Raw genomic sequence first — 21,128 nt, 5'->3', positions numbered from 1 at the left:
GCCAAGTGGACATTGTTCATCCCTGAGCCGAGATGCTGAATGTCGGCGAGCTGTTTGGACTTGGGACAGCCACAGGCAAACGCGATGTCCTGACACGTGGATGTTGCAACAGGAATTGCTGATTAGGAGCAGCAACCAGGGCCGATTTAGCTTTGTTTCCCCCCCCCCCCCCCCCCCCCCCAGACCAGTGATGTCATGGACAATTGTGCTGTTGGTGAATGGAATTGAGGCAGAAGATCAGCCATGATCTCATTGAATGGTGGAGCAGGCTCGAGGGGCCGAATGGCCGACTCCTGCTCCTACGTCTTATGTTGCCTTGAGTGAGAGAACTCATTCTACACAGACCAGCAGTTAAACCCATAACCTCCTGGGGTAAATGGCAGAATGATGCCGGGGCTCAGAGGGTTAAATTATGAGGAAACAACAACAGAAAACACTGGAAAAACTCAGCAGGCCAGGGCAGCATCCGTGGAGAGAGAAACAGAGTTAACGTTTCAGGTCTGGGACCTTTTGTCAGTATTTTGCTATCGTTAAATTATGAGGGTTGGTTGCATAAATCGGTCTTGAGTTTAGGAGATTGGTCTGATCGAGGGTTGTGAAATGTTAAAAGGATTCGATAGGGTGGATGCAGAGAAACTATTTCCTCTTGGGGGGGGGGGGGGCAGAGTCCAGGACAAGGGCTGGTTCAGGGGTGAAATCAGGAAGCACGTTTTCACACACGGTGGTTGAAAACCCTCTGCCCAAAAAGGCTGGGGGCCAATTGGAGCTTTCAAGACGGAGATCGATGGACTTTTGTCAGGATATCGAGGGATACGGAGCAAAGGCAGGCACATGGAGTTGAGGTGGAGATCGGCCTCGGTCTCATTAAAAGGTGGCGCAGGCTCGAGGGGCTGAATGGCCTCCTCCTGTTCCTGTGAAACTACGCAGAGGAGGACACTTCCCCTGGGGGTGGAGTTTTTACACTGGGACTTTCCCCCTTGAAATGAAGACTTTGCAGGTTTTTCTTATAGAAAGCTCACTGCTTTTTTTAAAGACGGGGCTTTCTATCCAAGCTTTTTGTGTTTCTTGGGTTAGATTCATGAGCCTTGAGGGCTGCCGATAAAGTTTAAATCCCTCTTCCCGTTCCCATACGGAAATGCCAGACAGGGAAAGATCAGCTGGTCCATCCATCCTGCCCCCACACATGCAGCCGTCGACCCTCACAACTCCAGCAACTTTCATTTGTACAGCTAGCTCTTTATTCTCGCTGCGGACACGAGCGGATTTTGATACTCCTCCCCCATCAGTGAGGCAACAACGGCAGAAACAGCCCTCAAAATTCCAACGGGCTAAGCCGGCGTGTCCTGAATAAAAGTGGAGAAAGAAGCGAGTTCCCCGGGCCTCGAGGGCTGGATTGCCAGAAGCCGCACCTGGCCTCGCAGGCCGTGGTTCGGAGACAGCCGCTTTGAGAGCTGCTGTCTTCGCTGGTTGAAGCTGTGGAACTGGGAAATTAAATGGAAGGACAGGGCCAAGTGTAAGATTGATGACTTGCATTAAGGTGGGATTTCCTCCTTGGCCTGCAGAAGGCATTTCCCAGACATTGGAACTGCGCAGCAGCCTTCCTTTAACACCGCCTCGTTTGAACATTGCCAGGCCTGTGCAGCACCGGGTTCAGGCCACTGAAAGTGCAAAGGCAGGTGCGGTTGCAGTAAGACTGGACGCTTGGAGCTCGTGCCGTCTCCAGTGGCTCAGCTTGTCTGTGAACCTCCCAGTGTGGAGCTCAGCCGTGCAGAGTGAGATCCTTCCAGACTCGATCGAACACTCCAGGCCGAGTCAGCCAGCACAAACCTCTGTGACTCATGGAAAGAAAGACTTGCATTTCCTTACACGACCACCGGACGTCCCAAAGCGCTTTACAGCCAATGAAGTACTTTTTGAAGTGTGGTCACTGTTGTAATGTGGGAAACGCAGCAGCCAATTTGCGCACAGCAAGCTCCCACAAACAGCAATGTGATAATGACCAGATAATCTGTTTTAGTGATGTTGGCCCAGAACACCGGGGGGAATTCCCTTGCTCTTCTTCAAAATAGTGCTGCGGGATCTTTTACGTCCACCTGAGAGAGCAGACGGGGCCTCGGTTTAACGTCTCATCCAAAGGACGGCACCTCCGACAGTGTGGCACTCCCTCAGTACTGCCCCTCCGACAGTGTGGCGCTCCCTCAGCACTGCCCCTCCGACAGTGTGGCGCTCCCTCAGTACTGCACTGGAGTGTCAGCCTAGATTTTTGTGCTCGAGTCTCTGGAGTGGGACTCGAACCCACAACCTTCTGACTCGGAAGCAAGAGTGCCTCCCATCGAGCCAGTATCTGACCCCACAGCTGACAACAGTTGGAGCTGTCTCTCTATGCTGGTTCTAAGGTTCCCACCTGAACTGAATTTGAGCAATCTCAGTCCCCAGTGTGTGTGGGCCCACTGCACAATACTGATTATAACTTGGCACAAACTGGTACTGAGTTCCTGGATTCACTCCGAGATGCTACAGGATGACTGGGGTGGTAAATGGGGAAATGTCCTGCTGGTGCGATGGGTGGGCTGTTTAAAAGTTGACCCCCTCTACATCATTGAGGGCAGAGCGAGCACTTTACTCTGCATCCAACTATGCTGTACCTTAGCCGAGAGCGCCCGCAATGGAATATGTCGCATTACCACAGCTCCCTTTCCGACTGAATGTGTGCTTTTATGACTGGCTTGCCTTGTTTAATTGAGCAGGAACTATTCTTTCTACGTGCTGGACAATCAGAACTTGCAGCAGCTGTGGGACTGGAGCCGTCACAACCTCACCATCAAGCAGGGGAAAATCTACTTCGCCTTCAACCCTAAGCTTTGCGTGTCTGAGATCTACCACATGGTGGAGGTGGCCGGCGTGAAGGGGAGGCAGGGCACTGCGGATATGGAGCAAAGGACTAATGGAGACCGAGCTTCCTGTGAGTTCAGCGGAACCTGTGTGTGTCTGACTGTGTGTGTGTCTGACTGTGTGTGTGTGTGTGTCTGACTGTGTGTGTGTGTGTCTGACTGTGTGTGTGTGTCTGACTGTGTGTGTGTGTGTGTGTGTGTGTCTGACTGTGTGTGTGTGTCTGACTGTGTGTGTGTGTCTGACTGTGTGTGTGTGTGTGTGTGTGTGTGTGTGTGTGTGTCTGACTGTGTGTGTGTGTGTGTGTGTGTGTGTCTGACTGTGTGTGCGCTGGTTATTTCACAGCTGCACCAAGTACTGGGGGGTGGGGGAGGATGACTCGTACACAACGTTCCCTCTAAGCTGCGTGCTCGCGAGCGGCTGGGCAGTAATCTGCACAGTCCCGCTCGGGAGCTTTCCTATTGGAAATACCGCACGGCGCCAAAAGTTAGAGGGACCGCCTGTTGAAATAAACAGGCCGCGCACAACCAAGACAATCGGGAGGGACGCGGTTTCCGCGCCTGTGATTCCCCCACACGGCGAGCTCCTGACTTCAGTTGTGTGGCTGCCAGGTGGAGATTCTGGGCACTTCCTTCAGGATGAGGGAGGGAGAACCACGATTGTATTGTAGTGGGTGTGGGTGGCCAATCTCAATTGCTTTCTGGGAGTGGGAGTGGGATCAGCCCAGCCTCCTGATGGAGTCCCTTCGCCTGTCACTGAAGTGGAATCGCAGCCTGCTCGCCTTTCCGCGGCTGAGCAACCTGTGAATGGATGGCCGGGCTCAAATGAAGCAAATGTGGGTTGAGGAAGTGATCCGCCAACACCACAGCGATCGGTCCATTACCCTCCAGCCACAGCCAGACAAAGATCCTCGGCCTATGGTTCCGAAATTTAAAAAAAACCGGAGTGAATATTAACACCACTGTGGCAGCCAATGAACTGGAGGCAGGGCGGGACTTGTGGTTTTAATTTAAGGTTTCCGAACTCACGACCAAAACTACAGCAAAGTCTCCCGATAAAAGCAGGCTTATTCCTCCAGCCGAATGCAGTGAGTGGAGGATAGTTACACAATACGAAGGATGTGCGTAAAATCGATCCCAGTCAGTTGCAGCAGTGCGGCCTCCAGGCGCGATTGACGGGAGAATTACCCAATCATCTTCATTCTGTCCGGGAAAAGCAGCCTACTTTATACAAGTAATGTGAGACCAGACGTGTGGGGAGTGTAGCGAGCTCGGGAGGAACGGGTGACTGGTTCCCAAAGCTCTCCCCCACTGGGGGTTTTCCTCACCTCATGCCTGGGTCTGTTGTAAACAACAACAACTTGTAATTATATAGCGCCTTTAACGTAGTAAAACATCCCAAGGCGCTGCACAGGAGTGTTATAAAATTTTTTGACTCCAAGCCACATAAGGAGAAATTAGGCAGGTGACCAAAAGCTTGGTCAAAGAGGTAGGTTTTAAGGAGCATCTTAAAGGGGGAAAGAGAGGTGGAGAGGTTTAGGGAGGGAATTCCAGAGCTCGGGGCCCAGGCAACAGAAGGCACGGCCGCCAATGGTGGAGCGATTTATAATCAGGGATGCTCAGGAGGGCAGAATTAGAGGAGCGCAGATATCTCGGGCCGGGGTGGGGGGTTGCTGGAGGAGGCTGCGGAGATAGGGAGGGGCGAGGCCATGGGGGGGTTTTGAAAACAAGGTGAGAATTTTGAAATCGAGGCGTTGCTTAACCAGGAGCCAATGTAGGTCAGCGAGCACAGGGGTGATGGGTGAACGGGACTTGGTGCGAGTTAGGACACGGGCAGCCGAGTTTTGGATGACCTCAAGTTTACATAGGGTGGAATGTGGGAAGCCAGCCAGGAGTGCGTTGGAATAGTCAAGTCTAGAGGTAACAAAGGCATGGATGCGGGTTTCAGCAGTGTTGAATATATTCATGGCGGAGATGGACAGATTTTTGAAAAACAGGGGAATCGAGGGTTACGGGGAGCGGGCAGGGAAGTGGAGTTGAGGCCAAGATCAGATCAGCCGTGATCTCACTGAATGGCGGAGCAGGCTCGAGGGGCCGAATGGCCGACTCCTGCTCCTATTTCTTATGTTCTCATGAGCTGAGGCAAGGGCGGAGATGGGCGATGTTACGGAGGTGGGAAAAGGCTCATTGATCGAGATTGATCGCTGTGATTAGTCAACAACTCCATTATCGTTCAATCAAGCGACTACCAGGACGGGAGAAGGCAAACCAGATGGACCTCAAGTCTTTTTTTTTCGTCCCGCGATCCCTATGAAAGAGAACTAGCAACCCCGAGGTCGTGAGTTCAAATCCCACGTGGCAAGTTGTGAAATTGAGTTAATCAATCTGGTAATTCGGGGGGGGGGGGGGCACCAGGAAGAATGGCCGACCTTGCCCCTATCCCAAGAACAAGGAGGAGGAAAAAAAATCGCCACATGCCCCAGTTTAAATATTTTAGTTTAGAACAAATTCTTCAATGTTAAAATAGTTTTGTTTCCTCTTTGCTATCAGGTGAAAGTCACATCTTGAAGTTCACAGCTAATTCCACAGCGAAGAATAAGATACTACTGAGGTGGGAGCGCTATCGCCCTCCTGATTACAGGGACCTCATCAGTTTTATAGTGTACTACAAGGAAGCGTGAGTATCGGTGGATTTTGGGGTTCATATGCACTAGTGCCTGGTGCCTAACCTGGGCTCGAAAGAACTAACCTGTGCACCATCGAGAGTATCCTGTCCGGCTGCATCACTACCTGGTATGGCAACTGCACCGCCACAGACCGCAAGGCTCTACAGATGGTGGTGAAAGCTGCACAGCATACTATAGGAATTAAACTACCTGCTGTGCAGGATATCTACCCCGAGAGGTGCCGGGGGAAGGCCCTGAGAATCATTAAAGATGCGAACCACCCCAGCCACAACCTCTTCGCCCTGCTCCCGTCCGGTAAGAGATACCGAAGCATACAGTCTCATACCAGCAGGTTTTGAAACAGCTTCTACCCCCAGGCCATAAGACTCATGAACGATTAATTTATTATTATTTATTACTGTTTTGTTTATTAATGTATTTCTATTAGTATTTTTATCATTGTTATGACATTTATTCCAATGTTGGGAGGACTCGTAAAAATCAACATTTCATTGTGCAGTACACACGTCTGCTGCATATATGACAAATAACATTGAATTGAATAAAATTGAATTGAATTGAACAGTCAGCGGGTAGTGCAGTGGTTATGGTTCTAGACTAGTGATTGGGCGTTCAATTGAGCGTCAAATCAAGCTTCCAGGTTATTGTAAAAACCCAATCGGTTCACTAGTGCTCTTCAAAGAAAGGAACTTGCCACCCCCCTTACCCGGTCTGAATATACGTGACTCCAGTCCCACACTGTACAGGATTGACTCTAGCTGGCCTAGCAAGGTTGTGAAAATGATCACTACAGAAGGGCCACCTTGGGGCAACTAGGAATGAACCATGAATGTAGACCTTGCCAGAATCCCCACATCACAAGACCAAATAATAATTTTTAAAAAGACCAGCGGAATTGTCTTTTTTTAAATTTGTTTATGGGAGGTGGGCATCGCTGGCAAGGCCGGCATTTATTGCCCATCCCTAGTTGCCCTTGAGATGGTGGTGGTGAACCGCCTTCCTGAACCATGTGGTGAAGGTGCTCCCACAGTGCTGTTAGGGAGGGAGTTCCAGGATTTTGACCCAGCGACGATGAAGGAACGGCCGATATACTTCCCAGTCAGGATGGTGTGTGACTTGGAGGGGAACTTGGAGGTGGTGGTGTTCCCATGCGCCTGCTGCCCTTGTCCTTCTAGGTGGAAGAGGTCGCGGGTTTGGGAGGTGCTGCCGAAGAAGCTTCGGCGAGTTGCTGCAGTGCATCTTGTAGATGGTACACACTGTAGCCATGGTGCGCCGGTGGTGGAGGGAGTGAATATTTAAGGGGGTCGATGGGGTGCCAATCAAGCGGGCTGCTTTGTCCTGGATGGTGTCGAGCTTCTTGAGTGCTGTTGGAGCTGCACTCATCCGGGCAAGTTTATAACGCTCAGTACTTTTACCATTCCGTGTGTCTCGATGTTAGCAGCAGAAACGTTGCGGGGAGGGGGCCGAGGCCCATAGTGTAGGACACCACTGAGGTTGAAGAGTACGAGGCAAACCCAGAAGTAATCGTTAAATGGCTTGGCTTGTAACAGCTTGGTGGATTGCAGGAGAAAGGGAAGACTAAGGAAAGGGACCTTCGCCACAGGGACAGGTTGGAGAAGCGGGATTTGTTTTCATTAGAGCAAAGGAGGTTGAGGGGTGACTTGATGGAGGTGTACAAGATTATGACGGGTTTGGATAGGCTAGATGGGGAAAGGCTGTTCCCATTAGTTGATGGTACAAGGACTAGGGGACACAGATTTAAGGTTTTGGGAAAGAGATACAGGGGGGATGTGAGGAAAAACATTTTTACGCAGCGACTGGTGAGGACCTGGAACTCGCTGCCGACGGAAGTGGTGGAAGCGGAGACACTCAGGGCTAAAAATTGAGTAGCGCCCCAATTGAGGCGCTAACTTCCAGTAGCGCCCCGGAAAAATTAGCGCCCCCGCGCCGGAAATTGAGTGGTTGCGCCCCAAGAGGGACGCGGGGTGCTACTGGAAGCGCCCCGCATCCCTCTTGGGGCGCTGCAAGTGAATATCGTGGTGCTACGTGCCGCAGCGGCACGGTATTGCAGGCCTTCCGCCCCTTCTTAAAGGGGAGGGGCCTTGTGCAGCGCGATCTGGGGCCCCCGGGGATCGGGAGTGCAGGCAAAGGAGCCCGGCACCCAAGAGAAGTGCCGGGCTCTTGGAGCGCAACCGGCACTCCGCGGGGAGGGGGGGTTCAGGGGGACGGGAGCGCTGGCAGGCGGCCAGCAACAAAAATGGCCGCTCCGCACCTCGCCTTTAAATTGCGCCTCCCCGGCTGCAGGTACGCCCCCCCTGACCCTGTCAGACATAGCGTCCGGCGGTAAATCAGGGGGTGCTCCCGAAGATCGCGGCTGGGGCGTGAGCGGGGCGCTGCGCACACCAATGACGTCATCGCCAGCGGCACAGCGCTACCAGTTAGCGCCACCACTAGCCTCCCGCTGAATTTTGCGGGAGGCGTGGGCAGTGCCGCACCCGGGCACGAGTTGGTTTGCGCCCCACTTAGCGCCCTCTTAAGGCGCTAACGGGTGACGCAACCAACTGAATTGTTCCCCCTCAGTGTTTTCAAGGGGAGACTGGATAGGCACTTGAGGGAAATAAACTTGCAGGGCTGCGGGGATAGAGCGGGGGAATGGGACTGACTGGATTGCTCTACAGAGAGCCGGCACGGACTCGATGGGCCGAATGGCCTCCTTCTGTGCCGTTATGACTCTATGAAAGGTAGCAATTGTGATGGGAGGGTGATCCATTGAAGGGGAAATGACAGAGCAGGAGGTGGGCTCCTCCGTCTATTGTGGGAAGATTTTGGGTGGAGACCACTTTGTACCAGCAGATATACGTAACTACCCAACTGAGGCCTACCCCTGAAGCAGGTGCCTTATCCTTTCCTCTCAACTGTTCAACTCCTTCCCTCCCTCTCACAATCGACAGACTTCTGCAACCCAAGTTTGGCATCACTTGACCACAACTACTTGCTATCTTTCTTTGTACTTTTTTCCCCAACGCTCCGGGTCTGGGCCCTTCACCAAGTTTCTCATCCGGGTGGGAATTTCCTGTCTTGATTGCAAGATCAACCTGAAGATTACACTTAAGTGTTCACCCTGCTTTGAATGCAGAAATACTTAACACTAGCTTCACTTTAGGGAAGGAAATCTGCCACCCTGACCCGGTCTGGCCTATACGTGACTCCAGACCCACAGCCATGTGGTTGACTCTTAACTGCCCCCCTGAGGTGGCCCAGCAAGCCTTTCAGTTGTGTCAAACCGCTATGACATACTGCATGGACTGCAGCGGTTCAAGTAGGCGGCTCACCACCACCTTCTCGAGGGCGATTAGGGATGGGCAATAAATGCTGCCCTTGCCAGCGACGCCCACATCCCGTGAATGAATTTTTAAAAACTAGCACCCAATGCATGTCTCGAAATAGACGAGCAATATAAGCATCAACACTTATTCCTCCCTGTTTTCGGGTGTGCATGTTGTTCAGGCTCGCCATAGTTTGCTCAGGGCTATACTGAATCTCTCAACACGGGCTATCAGCATCTTGCACGTGTGAAGCGGGTGGTTGGGAATTTGGCTCTGGTTTCTACAATGTAAAACACACTTGTAAAGTTGTAATTGCCCGCCTGTTTGTTTAAGTTACAGAGCAGTGCCTCGGGCAGCACAATAGTGCAGCACCTGCCTGTTGACCAGTTGGGAACCAGCCCCGCCTTCCTTCCCCGCGCTTACCCCCTTCCTTAACTCCGGCAATCCTTCAGCAGTTCACACAAGTGCTCGTGGTCCTGGTGTCAGCCCAGCAAAGGAGCGGCAGCACCCTGTTCCACTGGGGAGGGCGTCGCAGTGAGCGCTACCCCTTCCTCACGCAATTTTCACACACGTGCACTTTCCAGTAGCGGTCGCTGGATGGCGGTCAGGAGCGGGAAATCTTGCTGATTTCTCTCCCTCCCCTCCCGTTCTTCGACAGCACCTCCCAAACCCGCGGCCTCTTCCACCTAGAAGGACAAGGGCAGCGGGCGCATGGGAACACCACCACCTCCAAGTTCCCCTCCAAGTCACACACCATCCTGACTTGGAAATATATCGGCCGTTCCTTCATCGTCGCTGGGTCAAAATCCTGGAACTCCCTCCCTAACAGCACTGTGGGAGCACCTTCACCACAAGGACTGCAGCGGTTCAAGAAGGCAGCCCACCACCACCTTCTCAAGGGGCAAATAGGAATGGGCAATAAATGCCGGCCTTGCCAGTGACGCCGACATCCCATGAAAAAAGAAATATATTTTTTAATTCGTTTATGGGATGTGGGCATCGCTGGCAAGGCCATCATTTGTTGCCCATCCCTAATTGCCCTTGAGAAGGTGGTGGTGAGCCGCCTTCTTGAACCGCTGCAGCCCGTGTGGTGAAGGTGCTCCCACAGTGCTGTTAGGGAGGGAGTTCCGGGATTTTGATGAGTTGCTGCAGTGCATCTTTATATAAAAATAATAATAATTCCCTAACCCAGGTGCACCGAGGGTAATTGTAGTGCACCCAACAGACCAAGTCAACACTACAGCAACAGCAGACCTTTACATAGCACCTTTAACGTAGAAAAATATTGCTGGACTAAAACAGACTGGGATGAAACCTCGGTCCCACGTGGTCTGCCTGCTAAGTGGCATCTATGTGGAATCGAGGAGAACAAAAAGGTGGATGGGATCTCTTTATGTCTCTTCTTCATCCCCTCCCCCATTTCCCAGCCCCCAAACTGCCTTTTGTTTCATTTCCTGCCTTTTCTCTCAGTCCTGACGAAGGGTTTCGACCCGAAACATTGACTCTGTTTCTCTCTCCACGGATGTTGCCGGGCCTGCTGAGTGTTTCCAGCGTTTTCTGTTGTTATTTTGGATGGGATCATGGTTGTGTTTCATTAAAGCTGGTTCTCCCGATGGCATTGCGGTAATTCCATTCCTTATATGTTCTCTTTTTTCCCTTAAGGCCCTTTCAAAACTTGACCGAGTACGATGGGCAGGATGCGTGCGGCTCCAACAGCTGGAGCATGGTGGATGTTGACCTTCCCCAGAGCAAGGCCCAGGAGCCTGGGGTCTACCTGACCAATCTGAAGCCCTGGACCCAGTACGCCATTTTTGTCAAGGCAATCACCCTCGCCACCTCTGAAGACGGCCGTAACCATGGGGCAAAGAGTGAAATTATCTACATGAAGACAAACGCCTCAGGTAGCTGCTCTTCGGGGCGTGCACTGTAACTTCACCCAAATAATCTACACCATTTGTCCCTTTTAAAAGTACAGGAAACTTTTTTTTATCCGGGACCGGCGTGGTGCCGGTTTATCAAAAAGTCCGGATTACAGAGAGGTATAGTAAAAGGTACGAGAGCCCCGTACACAGCAACAAATCCAGGCTTCCCCGTTGCATGGCAACAGGTGCAGGAACCCCGGCCACAGATCCAGCATCCCTGTTGCATAGCAACAGGTGCAGGAACCCCGGCCACAGATCCAGCATCCCTGTTGCATGGCAACAGGTGCAGGAACCCCGGCCACAGATCCAGGCGTCCCTGTTGCATGGCAACAGGTGCAGGAACCCCGGCCACAGATCCAGCATCCCTGTTGCATGGCAACAGGTGCAGGAACCCCAGCCACAGATCCAGGCGTCCCTGTTGCATAGCAACAGGTGCAGGAACCCCGGTTACACGGCCACATATCCAGGAACTGCCACTAATATGAAGTAAAACTTACCTGAACCTACTCCTGAATTTTGCCGGTTAACAGAGATTTCCGGTTAATTTAGGTGCCGGTAAATCGAGAGTTTCCTGTAGCTGCCTAGACAAAGTCTTGGTCATATTTGTAGGCAGATTATGGTAGTGTAGTGGTTAGGGTGGGCCAGCACCACCAACAACAACAACTAATTATATTTATATAGCACCTTAGCATAGTAAAACGTCCCAAGGCGCTCCATAGGAGTGTTATCTAAAAAAAACAAAATTTGACACCGAGCCGTATAAGGTGATATTAGGGCAGGTGACCAAAAGCTTTGGTCAATGAGGTAGGTTTTAAGGAGCGTCTTAAAGGAGGAGAGAGAGGCGGAGAGGTTTAGGGAGGGAATTCCAGAGCTCGGGGCCCAGGCAGCTGAAGGCACGGCCGCCAATGGTGGAGCGATGGAAACCGGGGATGTTCAGAAGGCGGAGCGCAGAGGTCTAGGGGGATTATAGGGCTGGATGAGATTCGAGAGACGAGGCCATGGAGGGATTTGAAAACAAAACCCAGAGGTCACGAGTTCAGATTCCTACTGTGGCTAGTTGTGGAACTCAATTCATTGAAGCTGGGATTTCATAGGCTGGTACCAGAAAAATAGCCGCGCCGGATTGCTGTGAGAACTCAGCGTGTCTACAGCAGAGAACCCGGCCATTCAGCCCAACTGGCCTCGGCCGGTGTTTATGCCCCACACTGGCCTCAGTGGTTCACTGAGGCCCTTCAGGGAAGTGAACCTGCTGCCACCCATACCCGGCCTGGCCTACAAGTGACTCCTGTCGCACACCACGTGGTTGACACGTAATTGCCCTCTGAAGTTATGAGATGAGGTCACACAAGGCCCAGGGTAACTTAGGACGGGCAATAAATAGGGGCTCACCACCAATGTTCCCCCCTCATTTTTCTTTGGGTGCGCGGTCCCTTTAACGGGCTGCTCGGCCCATTCAAAATTTTGCGCATGCGAAAAATCTCCCATTCAAAAGCCGGGAGGCGTCCTGTGCGGGACCGCCAGGTGGCCACGTAGTTTAGCGGGAATGTTGCTCACCACGTCAGGCGCATCCCGAGAACACATTTTTAAATTTTCTGAATGTACTGACTTGTGCTTGGGTCCGGTTATCAAGGCACGACCCGCTAAGTGGCCAGAACCCTAACCCAAGTAGCATATCGACAGGACTGCTCAACACCACAGCCTAGGTTGAGCCTCTTCCAACATCCACAGGAGCTTCCAAACGGAAGGATCTGATGGATTTTGTTTTTTCCTTTTTTATCCCCCCCCCCCCCCCCCCCCGAGCCTCTTCCCGCCAGTTCAGCAACAGTGAGGCCGGTTGCTAAGAAGCAGCTTCTACCAAACTCGGTGCGGGTTGTACCTGGGACCTTCCTAGTCCATCGGTTGAGGTGGATCTTCGGAGCTTAATCCGGGGATTTGATTCACTTTGCCAGTGCAAACTGGGCATATAGATGTCAGCCGTGGCTCAGTGGGCAGCGCTCTCGCCCGAGTCAGAAGGTCGTGGGTTCAAGTCCCGCTCCAGAGGGGCAGTACTGAGGGAGTGCTGCACTGTCGGAGGGTCAGTACTGAGGGAGCGCCGCACTGTCGGAGGGTCAGTACTGAGGGAGCGCCGCACTGTCGGAGGGGCAGTACTGAGGGAGCCCCGCACTGTCGGAGGGTCAGTACTGAGGGAGCGCCGCACTGTTGGAGGTGCTGTCATTCGGATGAGACGTTAAACCGAGGCCCCGTCTGCGCTCTCCGGTGGATGTAAAAGATCCCACGGCACTGTTTCGAAGAGGAGCAGGGGAGTTCTCCCCGGTGTCCTGGGGCCAATATTGATCCCTCAACCAACATCACTAAAACAGATTATCTGGTCATTATCACATTGCTGTTTGTGGGAGCTTGCTGTGCGCAAATTGGCTGCCGCGTTTCCCACATTACAACAGTGACTACACTTCAAAAAGTACTTCATTGGCTGTAAAGCGCTTTGGGATGACCAGAGGTCGTGAAAGGCGCTAAAGAAATGCAAATCTTTTTTTGATAACTTCTGAAGCTGTTCCCAGACCACACGAAGCAACGGTCTGGGTACCAGGGTAGAGGCGGGATACTTGAGGCTTGATTAGCAGAAGCTCCACTGTCACCTTATCCTCACTGCTGCTTTCTATCTGTAGGACTAACCAGTATTTCGATGTGTGTTTTTTTTCTCCCCCCCAGCGCCTTCAGTTCCCCTCGACGTGCTCTCAGTGTCGAACTCCTCGTCCCAGCTGATTGTGAAGTGGAAGCCCCCCGCCTTTTCCAACGGGAACATCACCTACTACCTGGTGCGTTGGCAGCAGCAACCCGAAGACGCCGAGCTTTACAAGCATGACTACTGTCACAAAGGTAAAAGTGCGTGGGGGGGATTGGCTCGTTGATCCGTGTGGTGAGAGGTTCAAATCCCATGGGATGCAATTTAAAAATGAGGATGTTGGGAGGGAAGTCAGGAGGGTTGCTTTACAGCACAGAAGGTGGCCATTCGGCCCATCGTGCCTGTGCTGTCTCTCTGAAAGAGCTCTCCAATTAGTCCCACTCCCCAAATCTTTTTCTTTTTCAAATATTTATCATTTTTTTCTTTAAAAAAGAAACATATAAATTCTGCTTCTCTGGTCGGGCATTCCATGTTCCAACCAGTCTCTGCGTGAATGATTTCTCCTAACTTCTGCCTTCATTCTTTTGACGCTGATTTCTGCCCTCTCGTCCTGACTCACCGACCAGTCTCTCTCCTATTTACTTCACCAAAATCTCTCTGAATATCTCTCCCATTTCCTCGTGATTTTTTTTTTCTGAGGCCAATCAGGGGAAGGACATCGGAAGGAGCCATGTCAGTGAGCTCATTCGCACTCCCTTCACCTGGGGTGCTGCAAGTTGTCCTCTTTCCCCTGGGTTGGTGAAAGGGCGGGGGTGGATGGGGAAACCATTCTCCGTGCGTGAACCTCGACATTCAATGTTGGCCCATGAAAGGTGACGTAATAAAACTCACTACGCACTTGGTTTGAGTATAAAGCAAGGCTTTAATCAACTTGTTTCAGAACATGGAGGTCTAGTTGTACTTCACTAGTTCCTTGTCTTGCAAAATGTCCCTGGTAAGCTGGGCCGACGCCCGAGTATTTATACTCCTTGGACGGCGCCACCAGCTGGCCGTCCAGCGTTATTTCACGAGTAGTTTCTTGATGAATGATGAGATTTATAACAAAAGGCATCACAGCTGAGCCCTCCCCTGTCTTCACTAGATGTCTACACACGTGCACCAGGGGTCACTGCATAAAGGTCAGACTCAGGAACCCTGACTGCTTGTGGTGTTTCTCCCCCCGAGGTCACATATGGAGGCAGGAACTTTCTCTGTTCCTGGAGAGCACACGGAGGGCGACTGACTCACCACATACTGGGGATCCAGCATTTCGGTCCTTTTTATTATTCATTCTCGGGATGGCCAGCATTGATTGCCCATCCCTAGTTGCCCTTGAGAAGGTGGTAGTGAGCTGCCTTCTTGAACCGCTGCAGTCCGTGTGCTGTGTCGTAGCGGTTTGGTACAACTGAGTGGCTTGCTGGGCCATTCAAGAGTCAACCACATTGCTGAGAGTTTGGAGTCACATATCGGCCAGATCGGGTAAAGGTGGCAGATTTCCTTCCCTAAAAGATGTTAATGAACCAGATGGGTTTTTAGGACAGTCCGGTAGTTTCATGGTCACCATTACTGATACTAGCTTTTCATTCCAGATTTATTTAATTTAATTACATTTATATTCCACACCTGCTGTGGTGGGATTTGAACTTGTGTCTCCGGATCATTAGTCCAGGCCTCTGGATTACTAGTCCAGCAACATAACCACTATGCTACTGTGCCCACTATCGGTGTGACTCAGTGCCACAGCAGGCACTGTGTCGTTGACCGGGTAAGACAACTTGCCCGCTTTTAATTTTATTTATTTTGAATTGAAAAAGGCCCAGCAATGAAATGAAAAGCAGGGGGTGTTATTTGTGCTAGACGTCTTTAACGTGCGCTCGACGGGTGTGGACAGCCCCATTCTCAGCCAGCGTTTCTGTCCCCATTCCAGGTCTGAAGCTGCCCACCAGAATCTCGGCCACTGGGACAATTGACATGGAAGGAGATGCGAACTCCAAGCAGCTGGATAAAACCGGCCACGGGCAGTGCTGTGCCTGCCCCAAGACCCAGGCTGAGATCAACGCAGAGGCGGAGGAGGTCATGTTCCAGAAAATGTTTGAGAACTTTCTGCACAACTCCATCTTCATGCCCAGGTACTTCATGCCCAGGTACCTCATGCCCAGGTACTTCATGCCCAGGTATTTCATGCGCGCCTGCACAGCCAGCCCTCCACATCGTGCTCAATTGTTGCGTTCTTCAAGCTGTTCTAACGGCCACCCCAGTTCAGTGGTCTCTCTCTCGCTCTCTCTCTCTCTCTCTCTCTCTCTCAGAAGGTCGTGGGGTTGAGCCCCGCTCCAGAGACTCGAGCGCAAAAACTCTAGGCCGCCGCACCCAGTGCAGTGCTGAGAGGGAGTGCCGCACTGTCAGAGGCGCCGTCTTTCGGATGAGACGTTAAACCGAGGCCAGCAGGGGGGAGTTCCTCCCCGGTGTCCTGGGCCAATATTTATCCCTCAGTCAACATCACTAAAAAAACCAGATGATCTGGTCATTATCACATTGCTGCAATAGTAAAATACTGCGGATGCGGGAAATCTGAAACAACAACAGAAAATGCTGGAAACACGCAGCAGGTCAGGCAACATCTGTGGAGCGAGAAACACAAGAGTTAGTATTAACTCTGATTATCACGCTGCTGTTTGTGGGAGCTTGCTGTGCGCAAATTGGCTTCCGTGTTTCCCACATTACAACAGTGACTGCACTTCACAAAGTACTTCATTGGCTGTAAAGCGCTTTGGGACGTCCGGTGGTCGTGAAAGGCGCTGTAGAAATGCAAGTCTTTCTTAACTGATGTGCAGTAGTGCAGTGAGGAGGCTGAACATGTCGAGCCAGACTGTGTGGCTCGGGGGATGGTGTCTCCGAGGCGGGGGGGGGGGGGCGCGAGGCTCAGTGAGTGTTTCTGAAGCTGTTTTTCGCCCAGCCTGGCTCTCCGTGTCAGCCCGGGGTACAGCCTGCCAAGTTAGCAGTTGAGAAATTGCCTGTCGCTCCTTATCATCAGGTTTGCGGCCAATGTAAATTTTTTTGGGACTGATGTCTGAAGAAAAGTTGCTTTGACTTACTAAGAAACAAATGCATTCGCTGAAAATAATGGCCAAAAATGGGCAGGCGGGTGGGTGTGACCTGAAGGCACGTTAGGGCTGTTCTTTCAGACAGTTAGACTGTTCCCTGTGCTTTTTTTATATTGTTGCTCATCCACCCCCTCCCCCAGAGTTCTAATCAATGTTCCTTGTAATTTTTTTTTGGGTGCGTGGCCCCGTTAAGGGCCCGTTCAAATCGCGGTTAGTCCAATTGAAAAGCCGGTGAGCGGCCTGCGCCGGTGCTCCAAGCCGCCGCACAGCTTAACGGGGGAACGTTGGTGCTAACGGTGCCACACAGGCTCTGGGTTCCCTCCAGCACTGCGCCCCAGTGGCTGTTCCTCTTGAGAGGGCGTCGCACCCCAGCCCACACGGGGCTTCACCCTGCTCCCCAGCGCGTGCTCTTGCCAGCTCGGTGAATAACGATTGGGAGCGGGACCGCTGGTAATCCTCTCTCTCTCCACCCCCCCCCCCCAACCCCCACACACAACCTAGGGCCGCTGAGGCCAATTGTACTGTTACCCTGGTTGACTTCAGCTAACTCACCACAGGTGAGCCGAGCCTGAGACCTTGGGAGCAGAACGTGGCAGATCCAGGACTTGCAGGCGACGGTGGTCTGGTTGAGTCGAGAAGAAAGAAAAGAAAGACTTGCATTTCTCCAGCGCCTTTCACGATCACCGGACATCCCAAAGTGCTTTACAGCCAATGAAGTACTTTTTGAAGTGTGGCCACTGTTGTAATGTAGGAAACGCGGCAGCCAATTTGCGTACAGCAAACTCCCACAAACAGCAATGTGATAATGACCAGATAACCTGTTTTAGTGATGTTGATCGAGGGATGAATATTGGCCCAGGACAGCGGGGAGAACTCCCCCTGCTCTTCTTCAAAATAGTACCGCGGGATCTTTTACATCCACCTGAGAGAGCAGACGGGGCCTCGGTTTAACGTCTCATCCGAAAGACGGCACCTCTGACAGTGCGGCGCTCCCTCAGCACTGCACTGGGAGTGTCAGCCTAGATTTTTGTGCTCAAGTCTCTGGAGTGGGACTTGAACCCACAACCTTCTGACTCAGAGGCCAGAGCGCTGCCCACTGAGCCACGGCAGACCCCTTGGCTTGACTGTGACATGCACTCTTTTCACACCCCCAGGGGTCAAATAACCTGCTGTTCAGAGGTCAAGAATGGCCAGTGGGAGGGGTGGAGGGTTACCCCTGTAGTACTGTACCCCAGCAAGCTCAACACAACAACAACAACTTGTATTTATATAGCGTCTTCAATGTAAAACATCCCACGGCGCTGCACAGGAGTATTTTAAGACAAAAAATTTGACGCCGAGCCACATGAGGATAAATTAGGGCAGGTGACCAAAAGCTTGGCCAAAGAGGTAGGTTTTAAGGAGCGTCTTAAAGGAGGAAAGAGAGGTAGCGAGGCGGAGAGGTTTAGGGAGGGAATTCCAGAGTTTAGGGCCTAGACAACAGAAGGCACGGCCACCAATGGTGGAGCGGTTGAAATCGGGGATGCTCAAGAGGGCAGAATTAGAGGAGCGCAGATATCTTGGGCGGGGGGGGGGCGGTTGTGGGGCTGGAGGAGATTACAGAGATGGGGAGAGGCGAGGCCATGGAGGGATTTGAAAACAAGGATGAGAATTTTGAAATCGAGGCGCTGCTTAACCGGGAGCCAATGAAGGCCAGCGAGCACAGGGAGTGATGGGCGAACGGGACTTGGTGCGAGTTAGGACACGGGCAGCTGAGTTTTGGATGACCTCAGGTTTACGTAGGGTGGAATGTGGGAGGCCAGCCAGGAGTGCGTTGGAATAGTCAAGTCTAGAACACCCTTCAGAGGAGGGGAGAATACTGGCGGGACAGGCTGTGGCGGGGGACGGGTGGGGCGCGGGATATGTTATTGGGAGTACCAGCTTGCTGAAAAACGAGGTTGTTAAGCTGGCTGCGCAGTTCTGTGCGTACTTGTGCACGAGACTTGCTGGAGAGATTTAAATCACTTGTCTGAAGCGTGACTGTGCCAATCTCTCCCATGCGGTACTCTGCTGCCAATGCAGGATATCCGTGCGGGGGGGTGGGGAGCGCAATCCTTCGTCAGGCTCGACAGTATTGGAGCGAGTTCATATCCTGCACTGGGTCAGCGATCACACAGCAGAGCAGCCTGACCTCTCGTGGGGAAATCGAGAACTCGGGGGCACAGTTTCAGAATAAAGGATCGCCCTTTTTAGAACTGAGATGAGGAGGAATTTCTTCTCTCAGAGGGTCGTAAATCTGTGGAATTCTCTGCCCCGGAGAGCCGTGGAGGCTGGGTCATTAAATACATTTACGGTGGAGAGAGATAGATTTTTGCAAGATAAGGGAATGAAGGGTTATGGGGAGCGGGCAGGGAAGTGGCTTTGAGCCCAAGTTCAGATCAGCCATGAAGGATGTTCCCGATGGCGGGGGAGTCCAGAACCTGGGGTCACAGTCTAAGGATAAGGGGTAAGCCATTTAGGACAGAGATGAGGAGGAATTTCTTCACCCAGAGAGTGGTGAACCTGTGGAATTCTCTACCACAGAAGGCAGTTGAGGCCAATTCATTAAATATATTCAAGAAGGAGTTAGATATATTTCTTAAGGCTAAAGGGATCAAGGGATATGGGGAGAAGGCAGGAACAGGGTACTGAATTTGAAGAAGGGTCAAACCCGAAACGTCAACTCAAATTTCTCTCCACGGATGTTGCCTGACTTGCTGAGTTTTTCCAGCATTTTCTGTTGTTATACTGAATTTGGATGATCAGCCATGATCGCATTAAATGGCGGAACAGGCTCGAGGGGCCGAATGGCCTACTCCTGCTCCTATCTTCTATATTTCTATCTTATTGAATGGCAGAGCAGGCACGAGGGGCCAAGAGGCCTGTTCCTGCTCCTGTTTCTTAAGTTCTTATGTACCAGCGCCTCTCTCTAATCTGGCCGTCGGAAAAATGCTAATGAATGCTTACCGGCATGTCGTCCCTTCTCACAGCTTGGCTTTGTCCAAATGCGACTAAAATGTGACCACTGTTCCGTTGAATAAAATACATGCTTGGAGTCCGGCTGAGGGAGGGCTCGGTCTGACAGCTCTCATTTAAGAAAGAGAGACTTGTTTTTTAAACAGCGCTTGTCGCGTCCCTGAAAAAAGTGGCTTTGCGTTACTTTGAGTGTAAGCAAACACTGCGGCCGATTTGTACAAACCAATTATCCCGGGGCTTTTTATTTCTGGTTGAGGGAGGAATGTGGATTCCCCTCCTCCCCTTCGAATGGTGCCAGGGGGGCGGCTCCATTTACAAAAAGCAAAATACTGTGGATGCTGGAAATCTGAAATAAGAACAGAAAATGCTGGGAAGACTCCGCAGGCCAGGCAGCATCTGTGGAGAGAGAAACAGAGTCAACGGTTCAGGTCAATGACCCTTTCGTCAGAACTGGAAAAAGCTGGAGATGGAACAGGTTAGGGGGAGGGGAAGAAAGAACAAAAGGGAAGGTCTGTGATAGGATGGAAGGCAGGAGAGATTAAGAGACAAAAGGGATGATGGTGCGAGGCAAAAGGTGATGGTAATGGGGCAAGTTAAACAAAAGATGGCTCTAGATGAAGTGTAAATGGCATCCGCCTACATGGACAGACGGGGCCTCGGGTCCCTCAACAGTGCAGCACTTCCCTCGGTGTCGCACTGGACTTTCCACTCAAGTCCTGGAGCGGGGCTCGAATCCACAACCTTCTCACTCCTGAGGTGACAGTGCTACCAGCTGAGCCAAGTTGGCCACAGCACTGGCTTAAATCTGTCCCGGGTCAGTGGCTTCACTCCGGCTCCTCAACTTGTTTGTGTAGCAGTGAAAGGAATTACATTCCGTGAAGACACTGCCTGCTCCCAGTGGACGGTTTCACTCGTGTTTTTTTTTTTAATTAGCTCTCGGGACGTGGGTGTCCCTGGCAAGGCCGCCCTTATTGCCCATCTCCCTCTTGCCCTCGGAAAGTGGCGGTGAGCCCTTTCTAACTGCTCGCAGTTTGATGGAACTGAGTGGCTTGCACGAGGGCTGTTAAGAGTCAGCCATGTTGGTGTGGGACTGGGGTGCTGCGTGACTCTCGGGCCTTGTCAACCTGGCCATTCTTTGTGCGCCTAGGCAGTGAGTGGGGCTGTTCTATCACCGAGGGGGGGTTTGGTGATCAGAATTGAGCTGTTCCTTCCCTCAGCCGACACGCGCACACTTTTTCAGCAGAGGTTTGTGGTTAGCGGCCGGGAACAGGAACTCGGGCTGATTGTTCTCCGCAGCAGCCCTCGTGCTCTGAGGTTAATTGTAGCCACCACCAACATCCTAGGGGTCACCATTGACCAGAAATTTAACTGGACCAGCCACATAAATACTGTGGCTACAAGAGCAGGTCAGAGGCTGCGTATTCTGCGGTGAGTGTCTCACCTCCTGACTCCCAAAGCCCTTTCCACCATCTACAAGGCTCAATTCAGGAGTGTGATGGAATACTCTCCACTTGTCTGGATGAGTGCAGCTCCAACAACACTCAAGAA

The 21,128-nt window shown here is 51.9% G+C and overlaps 1 protein-coding gene across 2 annotated transcripts in view; it reads left to right on the top strand.

Moving 5' to 3' along the window:
* igf1ra (insulin-like growth factor 1a receptor) overlaps positions 1 to 21,128 on the top strand; it is a 305,819-nt gene that overhangs the window by 210,913 nt on the left and 73,778 nt on the right. For both annotated transcript variants that reach the window (XR_015074380.1, XM_085972351.1), the window contains exons 6-10: positions 2,748 to 2,962; positions 5,439 to 5,565; positions 10,564 to 10,802; positions 13,533 to 13,700; positions 15,413 to 15,614. Coding sequence is in view for 1 of the 2 variants with exons in the window: in XM_085972351.1 (XP_085828477.1) it covers positions 2,748 to 2,962; positions 5,439 to 5,565; positions 10,564 to 10,802; positions 13,533 to 13,700; positions 15,413 to 15,614 (951 nt within the window). In the remaining variant the exon portion in view is untranslated. The remainder of the gene's footprint in view (positions 1 to 2,747; positions 2,963 to 5,438; positions 5,566 to 10,563; positions 10,803 to 13,532; positions 13,701 to 15,412; positions 15,615 to 21,128) is intronic.

The sequence above is a fragment of the Somniosus microcephalus genome, chromosome 32, assembly GCF_052327205.1.
Source record: "Somniosus microcephalus isolate GS21.2 chromosome 32, FLI_Smic_1.0, whole genome shotgun sequence".
Classification (NCBI taxonomy): Eukaryota; Metazoa; Chordata; class Chondrichthyes; order Squaliformes; family Somniosidae; genus Somniosus; species Somniosus microcephalus.
This window is presented reverse-complemented; position numbering and strand designations above follow the sequence as displayed.